Raw genomic sequence first — 9,937 nt, forward strand, 5'->3', positions numbered from 1 at the left:
AATAGTTAGTTAAACATAGAATACAAGTGAGTAAACACCGAGTGAACAACAGTGAGTTGAACACCGTTGTAAATAATACAGTTATTGCTACGGATAAAGTATATAATTGCAATAAAAATTAAACCCACAATATTTTTAAAACTAATAAATTAGTTAAATTAACTTGGTTCTTTCGTAAAGGTATTTTTATTGCACAATAAACTAATTTATTGAGTTAATAAGGTATCAGTGAGCCAATGCGCCAACTACAATTCCGGCAGAAACGTTCACTCATCACTTCATACGCTACTACAGGCTAAACTAAACTTCCAATAAAAAAATGATAAATTACAAAAAAAATATTCATCTATATTCACACAACTTTCTCGCTGACAAATTTTGTCTGACCAAAAAATAAAAAAAATCCTCGCTTACTACTTTTTTCTTGTCATTGTAAACGCTATGTAAAATGTAAACAATAATCAAAATTATTTCGAAATTTTTTTAATATTTAAAAATGTAACCAATAGATTGCCAATATTAAGAGCTTTAATTTGACGCATCTTACAGAATTGTACGACATTGGCTTCACTTTTAAATCGCGAGAGGAAGCCGTAAAGGTCACTGATTTTCGCAGTCTGTTTTCATACTCCGCCGGGACAGTTTTTAACACAACGAGACTGACTTTTTCATGCAGGTTAGTAGTCCGCGGCCAAGTCTACGGTTAAAAAACACAGCGAGACTGACTTTTTCATGCAGGTTAGTATCATTAGCATGTCGGTGACGCGAACCGAGGATTTTACCCTCTACCAAAACGCTCAACGCGCCTAAAGAAGTTTTCACTTCAAAAAGTTTAATGAAAACATTAAAAATGGTGAAGGTGAAGCTCACCAGTTCCAGCTATCAAGCAGGTACTCATATGCCTCCTTCACCAATGTATCCCTTACAGAGTTAAACAATTAATTTTGGTCAAGACAAACAACGTTGGAAGGGATTGTGTAAAAAATAATTCCAGGCTTATTAGATGGACTTCTTTCAAATAAGGACAGGTTATGATGTGGATACTGACATTTTGAGTAGTTCCATGTATTAAACCAGTGTGAGTAGGTAAACTTTTATAAAAAAACAGGCCTCTTATACACCACACACCAGCTTCACTTCATATATTTATATATAGAGCCCTGTGAGTGTCAATAAACCAGACTGTTTAAATAATGATTGACAACTAGTATTCTTTATTTTTTGAGCAATTGTAATTATACTATTGTTTATCAGCCAAGATGTGGCTCTAACCCACTTCCAAGGTGGTCCCAAATGATTGTTACTTTCTGAACAACCCTCGTATTATATAGCTTGCTTTCCATTATGAATTAACTACATTCTAAGACTACACAAAACTTGCAATACCATGTTCATGATGCAGATGACATATTCTTCAACATCAATATCCTTATGAAATGTAAGAAACTTCTTGTCAGTGGCGATCATAAGCTCATACCATCGCTGCACGGTCACTCCTGCCTCCGAGCGTTTACGCACAGGATGCGAGTCCATGTATTGACGTAACCGAGTCGTCCATATACTCCACCAATCATCTCCTGTAGAGTTAATATACCAAAGTTTACAAAATACAAGCATTACAATTTAATGATGTATTCAGCACAAATGTAAAATAAGACTAAATTAACATAATATTCTCTGACGTATCCATGAAAAAATGTGAGAAAGTAAAAATTATGTGTATTTTGATAAATACTTCAGTGACTGTACAATTAGACAGTAGTTTAACCTATTTTGTTTTATTAACTCTCCACTCCCTCACTGGTTTCGAGGAAACCATTAGTGCTTATTGTGGCTTGTTACATATAACTTTACCCGAACTCTAGATAGTTGTGCCTTGCTGGTAACCTATTAACCATGTTTCAATATTTAGCTGAGCATTAGTGAAACTTATTATTTAGGGGCCTCGCTGAATTTCTCTTGTCTGTCTGCCTATTTTGTTACACATGGTCTGAAATACTTCTATCTTGTTGTAAACAACATTTCTCTGTTTTGTTTGACACAGACTATTTTAAACTTCTACTTATCTGAGGTAATTGGTACAGAGACTATGGTATACAGAAAAACTTGCGTAATATGTAGGCTAACTAAAAGCCAGCCATTAAAAAAAATCTACCCAAAATCCCAGTAAAATACTTGAAGAGATCTGCTAAGATTATTTTTCTATTTAAACTAATTTTTTTCCCATTTCATAGCAGAACTTTAAAAAAATTGCTTTTGTTTTAATGCATTTTCGTAATTAAAAGGAATTGCTTTGTTCAGAATACAAACAACATACTGCGGAAAATATTTATTTGTGAAAATGTTAAGTTTTTGTAACATTACCGGTGACATAATTCCGAAAAACTATTATCCTTTCAAATTATAAAAATCATACATCATGAATAAATAACTTTACACAAAGAAGTAGCCCAGAATTGTTACAAAGCTTTTACAATTTTTAAACTTAAATTATTTTTTTTTTATTTTGCAACTAACGTTTTGTAAGTAGCAATCAAAAGTTAAGAACAATATCATAAGAGTAAAAAAATTACTTGATGTTAATATTATCAAGGAAACTATTTGCTGCAAATTAGACTGAAATTCTGCAACTCAGATAAATAGCTGACACTTTTTCTCACTTAATACTCAGCTGTACTATACTATTTCTTATTTCACCTGTTGATATACACATTCATTTTAGTGAATGTTTACTCAACGTTTTTAAATATATAATGGAAATTATGCAACTACATGCAACATGCACAGAATCTGTCCATTCACAGGACTTATATTTTCGTTATCCAAACCTCAAAGTCCACTTAAACCTCAGTTTACAGATTTTTCAATTTCTTTTTGATTATATCTCCAGGCCTAAAAGTAACTTCCTCAATTCCTAATCAACTCACCATTATTTAACTGTTTTTTTATGATAAATTTTTCTTTCAAGAGAAATCGCTATTCCCTTTAACTTTTTACTCATATCTAAATGAAATTGTTTTTCAAAATAAAAAAAGTATTTCTATTGACATAATAACATGTGCTGTTTAGAGTCTTTAGCACAAGTTACACTGACCGTTCAGTGAATACAATTATATCTGAGAATTGGTTGTCATAAGTAACTGAGCAATAGCCAACATACACTTAATTGCTCTACCTTGCAGCAGGTCAAAGATGTTAGCAATAGCATCTAAATAGTAAAGAGAACAAGCTGTTGTGGATCAAGAAGTTATCATGATGATTTACAGAATTAGTCACACTAAAAATAAGAGTTTATTTTCTTGTTTATGCGTGTTACTTATGTGTTTGCATCACACTCTGGAAGTAAAACAGGATTTTGCCTATTCCAACCAATAACCAACGAATTCCTTTCACTTTCAAACTTGTCACAATATACATTTCTTACCATTGATTCGGTCTGAATGAATGAATAAATGAACGTTTATTGTCACATTAAATCTTACAAGATCAAGCTATGCTGGTAAAACTGATGACATAATCACAAATAGAATAATAATGAATATTGTCACTACTATGTAATAAAACCCAATATTATCTGATATTAAAAATCAAACACTATTACTAAGATGCACATAAAAGCTTTACGAAGATGTTATTAGTTATTAGTGTGCTAAACACCGAAAGTTGCCGAACTTTGGCGTCATTAATAATATCGTTAAATGTGTAAAAATATATTCGTCAAACAATATCCTTTCCCTGGTCTCCCATCGTTACTAGTAGTAGTATTACTATCAATGTAACAATAAGAAGATTCCAATCACGATAATTTGATAAAAATAAATAAACTCTAACATTTTTAGCATTAACTATAAACTAAGTAACAATATTAAGATTTCTTATTTCAATTCAAACATTTATTTTGTAAAATATTACTGAGTCAGACAACATTAAAAGTGCAGCACACCATAAAATAATAACTTTCATTCGTTAAATTTGTGGAATTTGTTTGAGATTGTTAGGCAATTTGGAAAACTACTCTTTTGCAAAATACAGAGTAGTTTCAAATTAAAATGAGGCAGTGCTATTTGCCTGACAAGTAAATATACATGGCACGTGCATAGTGTTTTCCTACGATTTTCCTAGATCTAACAAGAATTCTTGGTTACCTCTTACATTGCAACTACGTCCAGTGGGCTGTAGCGACCGCTTGTAGACCACATGAATGTGCTCCTTCCCTTCTTCAGGGGATTCTCCGTGAAGTGGTTCCACAAAGAACGTGCCGCTTGCGGTCCGTATCATACCAACCTTGCACAACGTAAATTGTAAGAGTTGATAGCTGATTTACAGTAAATACATCTTATTTAACTATGGAACACAGAATATAACATGAAAAATATAAGGCTTTAAATGTATGTGGGGTCAATGATATTGTATTTAAATGAGAGGTAATCGAGAGAGGTATCGTACATGAGAGGTCAGCGGACAGGCTTGCATTGAGTATTCAAAACACAGCTTATCAATACTGTCCTACGAATGACCAAGTGGTCGATCAATAAAAAGAACAGCTAATGGGCATTTGGAAGAAAAGCAGATGTTCCAATGATCCCTGGCATAGAAATAGGGACACAATCCACATTATTACAAATAAAAATAATAGATGACAAAATAACCTGGACCCAACACCACAACAATCTCTCCAGAAAACTAAGCACTATTTTATATGTTATAAAGCAAATTAAACCACTCAGTAGCACTGAACCAACAAAAACAGCATATCTATTCTAGTTTGAAGCTCACCAGAGATACGGATTAGTTATTTGAGGGTGGAACATCAGCAACAAACCTTCAGCGAATATTTATCCCATAAAATGGCCATAAAGTTTCCGGCTGGACTCGGACGGATGGAAAGCTGTAGAGAGGTATTCAAGAACCTGTGGACTCCTCAGTTGTAGCAATGTACATCCAGGAGGTAGTACTGCATGTGGATGGTGTAGATTTTCCCAGAAATAGAGATATACATCTGCATCATACAAGACAGGCTGGTCTCTACACCTTCCAAAATCACCATGTCCAACTGTACGAAAGAAAACCATTGTACAAGGGACAGATAATCTTACAACCACCTCCCACCAGAGCTGCAGTCTAACCACTAAAGTAATCACTGCAAGAATCACTATGGACCCACTCTTTTTACTCATTGGAACAATAACTATAAAAAACAATTTTGATGTTACTTTTTTTTTCTCTTTAGATTTACATTTAAAATAATGTAAAACAACAATTTTAAAAGCATGAACTAACTGACTCCATTTGTAATCTTTGAGATAATGAATAAAAATAATTCTGATGATTATTTTTTATTTTTTTTTAATTAGAGTATATGTAATTGCATACTACTAATTAAAATATTAGTATTCTTCTGTTCATAGATTACGATTTATATTTCTTTCCATGCAACAATTTATTTTTTGTATGTAAATGTTTGAAAAATATATATTAAACTTTGTGTGTTTTAATTAAACATGAAATGCATTGTTTAATTAGTAAATTTTGCCTTTGTTTAGTTTTTGTTTATTTGATTATTTATATAGAAACCATGTATTGATACACTATTTTTGTATTTTTTATGTTCTAAAAGCTGTCGTTTATTCAGTTCATGTATTGTTGGCTATTCGCTGAGAACCTCAATGTGGGCCATGTCTTGTCACAGTAAATCTGCTCTAAATCAGTTATTTATTATTTGATTTAAATTATTTTGGTGTCATTAGATTTATGATAAAATTCGTTAACAACTGTTATTTATTAAGATATTCAAAAATTAAAAGTTTTAATGGCCACCATTTTGAAAAAACTAAAGATAATTTCATGATAATTTTTTCAGTAACTTGCCTTGTTATAAACATTTGAGCCACATTTGGTATAATTTAATTCATACATTTTTAAGATATTAATTTTTTTAATAAAAAACACATACAGACAGACATATGGGAAATTAAGTATTGGAGACCCATGTTCTTATGATCAAATATGTTTTTCTTGACCTGAGCAATAACGTGGTATACCTTTGTCCAGAGAGTTACGGGACACCCGATATAATAAAATAATTAATGTAATACTGATAAAACACTTCAAACTTAAAACGAATTTGCTAATTGTTTATATCCATATGTGATTGAGTGAAAAAATAATAACTAGACTCACCAACCCATCACAAGATGATATTGCCACCCGGGAACCGGGACTGCCTCGCACTGAGCCGTGGAAATGACACAAGTGTCTGCGGGGGACGTCGGAACGTAGCTCCGGAAATGTCACTGCCTGTGGCTCTAGTCTCCACCAACATGCCGGGAGAGGTTATGTGAGCGTTGGGTTCGAGCTCAAGCACATGAGACAAACCACCAAAGTGCAACAGGTAGTGGATCCTTTCATCTTCTAGGTTCCGCTGGAAATTGTGGTTTTGATGAGCATTAGTGCTTGTAACTAATTTTAAGCATTGCTTACAATCCCAGGCAATGAACGTGTTAGTCTGACTTTTAGGTATTTTGGAATGTTTTTCAATAGTAAATAACATTTGAAATTTGCAATTATTGTTTGTAATACCACAATTTTTGTAATTCAAGCCGTTTTGAGACAAAATGCGAAACACCCAATTAAATTACACATGACACACATATGTATGTACATGGCACATACTCTTTGTTCAGTCTATAGGGCAAATGGGTGGATTAATCTATTTTTATAATTTAAAAATTAATATATATATATATATGTTGATTTATGAAGCTAAAATGGCTATCTTTTCAAATTCTACTCTATTTTTGAATTTTTATACTTTCTTGAGTTGGCTCTAGAACAATAACGAAAACATTTAAATTGATGATAGTTATGCTAAAGTGTACTGTTTATTAGTAGAGAATTCAATGTCAGGACAATCTTAACAGAAAATAGTCCCAAGATAGTACAATACACTAAATAAATTTTCTTTAAATTTGCAGCTTTTATTTCTACACAGGAAAAGTATAACTTTTATGTTTTATTTGAAGAAACTCTAAATAATATCTAATATCTAAAATAAATATTTTACACACCATTTGTAAAGAAATGTGCCTTAATAAATATATAAATACTCAAGTCATCTGGTTAATTTCAGAAAGAAAGGATAGCTTAAAACATTATATTACTTTCAACGCTGGATTTCACTCTAGCAACTGTATATACATGGCTGTGGAGTGCACCACAAGATGTTTCCTTTAACAGATAATATACTTTGTATCAAAAACTTAAGTGAGCCAAACTAAAACTTGTTTTTATAGACATTTTCTACATTGGAACTAAGGATAATGATAGTGGTCAATTTCTGTAGTCATTGCAATATCTGTCTTCTAAACTGGATGAGATAAAAAACAAAGAGAAGCAATTTATTAATTATTACTTTCAACTAGAACACAATTGGTAATCAGGGGATAAAATAATAAGAGAGTTAAAATAATAGTATAGATAAGGGCGGAAGATATCTTAGATCCAAGTGTACTTTTACCTTACATTGTAAGTATATTCATTTTTATCAATACAATTTCTCAAATATTAGTAATTTTCAGTTTTATTAACAAATACTTATTGTTGGCCATTAAAGATTGCTTAACCATAAAAATTAAATTCACTCTTAAAATAGTTTATTATATTTTCTATATAATTAAGGTGTGCATTTAAGGTACAATAACCAATTTTAATGTTATTTATATGAAGGTTTTTCATACATACATAGGGTGTTTCAGAACTCTTGTTGGATATTTTAGAGGATTGTTCCTGTATTTATAATAAACTCATTTTTTTTAATGAGGTAAGTTTTTAAGTTTTTTATATTCTATGTATATTTATATATGTTTTTTCTATTGAAATATATTTTCCTTTAAAATCCTTACACATAGATCAGCAAAATTTTGCATGGAAGTTAACATTAATAATGTCTATTAAAAAAATGTATAATGAAAATCTCACACTTGAACATGGTAACCATTACAGTGTTTGACTTACAATAACAAAAAACACAACAATAAAAATCCCTTTTTTAGAAAATTTTTATGACAATCCAATAAAATTTTAGGTTAAAAAAAACTAAAATATTGCAACTTATGTGAAGTTAATACATTTGTTTTGTAGCCAGTTCTCAGTGAAAGAATTAAAATTATTTAGGTGGCAAGAGATTTATTAACTATCAAAGATAGGTTAGTGGCAGTGTTTACATTAAAAAAAAATAAATATGTATTTACAGCCTTGAGCATATTTATTGTCATACACAACACATTGAATTTGTTATCAGTAATGATTAATTACCATGACATTTGTTTGTGTTAATACTAAGAACGACAGTAGAATATTAGCTATGGTAAACAGAATATAAATAATTTTAATAGGTATCTTTTACTAAAGTAGTAAGAAGTCAAGAGACAGGATTGATGGAGAACTAAATTTGTTAAACCACCATTAGATTAACAGCTGATTGGTTACACATACATTCCAAGTGATATAACTATACTTAAAAATGAGTTTACTACAACAATAGGAATAATCCCCTCCAATATCTGACAAGAGTTCAAAAAACACCCTGTACATCTGATTAAAACACAAGTAAGCTTGCCTTTTTTCGCACGGAAGGATGGAAATAGTGTGGAAGGTGGTGAGAATGGAAGGAGCCATTTGGATGAACTTTCTGAGGGACAACTATGTGGAAGTCGGTGATGTCTCTGGTATAACGACCTGTAACAAAGTATGGTTATCATCCATAAGTAATCAACTAGACAGAATAATGACTGAAAAAGAATGAGATTAAAATTAAAATTTTTTAGCCAAAAGGATATACTCATTATTGTAATATTTATAAGAAGTTACATTTGCTTTAATACTTTAAATAACAGATATAAGGAGGTGGATTAAAAAAAAAAAAAAAAGACATTTTTTTAATTCACCTAAAATAATGAGCATTCTATTAACATCAGACTGTCATGTTGATGAAGAATGAACCACGCAGGACCTCCTGTTCAATCTCATTTTGTCTGCAGTAGTATGTGCATGTGATTCAGCAGTATGACATTCGAGCTTATGACTCGCGCTTACTGGGAATTCCTCGTTCATGGGGAACAATTGCAAGCCCCAATCCCTAGCACGAAGGAGGTTCAACGGGTTACCCGGGCCTTTCGGCCAGGGAAGACACGCTGATTCCTTCAGTGTAGCGCGCGTGCGGCCCAGGACATCTAAGGGCATCACAGACCTGTTATTGCTCAGTCTCGTGCGGCTAGAAGCCGCCTGTCCCTCTAAGAAGAATTTAATTCGCCGGTAGCACTATTGTGGATACCGGAGACACCTAGTTAGCAGGCTAGAGTCTCGTTCATTATCGGAATTAACCAGACAAATCGCTCCACCAACTAAGAACGGCCATGCACCACCACCCACCAAATCAAGAAAGAGCTATCAATCTGTCAATCCTTCCGGTGTCCGGGCCTGGTGAGGTTTCCCGTGTTTATGGTTTTAATATACAATTATCTTTTTATCAAATTTGACTTGGCATGTTTCTTGTTATGTGTTTTATTTGTTTACTTTTTGCTTAAACTTAGATTTTGAGATTTGAGACCCGAAGAAGAGAGCAGATAGCAGTTTTCAAAATGTTGTGTTTCTGTTGCAACAGATAATGGTGGTCATTCTTGTAATCTTTATACAGTTTAGGTACCTAAATTGAACATCCATTTCTGGGTATACTGGAGTCTTTGAGACACACTTTTAGATATTTGTTGCACATTTCAGATAAAGCTGTGACCTCACGATTATATTCTAGCTTATTTTACAATACATCTTCATAAACAGACACTGATTAATTTTTTCTGAAGTTGATCATTTTCTCTTTTGCTGACGATACAGCTTTATCGTATGTAAAAAATAATTGGGATGATATAGAGCAAGAGAT

At 32.2% G+C, this 9,937-nt stretch overlaps 1 protein-coding gene across 1 annotated transcript in view; it reads right to left on the reverse strand.

Moving 5' to 3' along the window:
• Nucleotides 1-8,746, reverse strand: part of LOC124366741 (A disintegrin and metalloproteinase with thrombospondin motifs 12-like) — a gene marked incomplete at its 5' end in the record, with an annotated part of 48,114 nt that extends 39,368 nt beyond the window's left edge. Inside the window, 5 exon segments of the mRNA XM_046823342.1 lie at nt 1,387-1,577; nt 4,146-4,284; nt 6,181-6,276; nt 6,278-6,421; nt 8,618-8,746. Of these exon segments, the coding sequence (XP_046679298.1) occupies nt 1,387-1,577; nt 4,146-4,284; nt 6,181-6,276; nt 6,278-6,421; nt 8,618-8,746 (699 nt within the window).
• Between the last annotated feature and the right edge of the window lie 1,191 nt (nt 8,747-9,937).

Source organism: Homalodisca vitripennis, chromosome 7 (genome assembly GCF_021130785.1).
Source record: "Homalodisca vitripennis isolate AUS2020 chromosome 7, UT_GWSS_2.1, whole genome shotgun sequence".
Lineage (NCBI taxonomy): Eukaryota > Metazoa > Arthropoda > Insecta > Hemiptera > Cicadellidae > Homalodisca > Homalodisca vitripennis.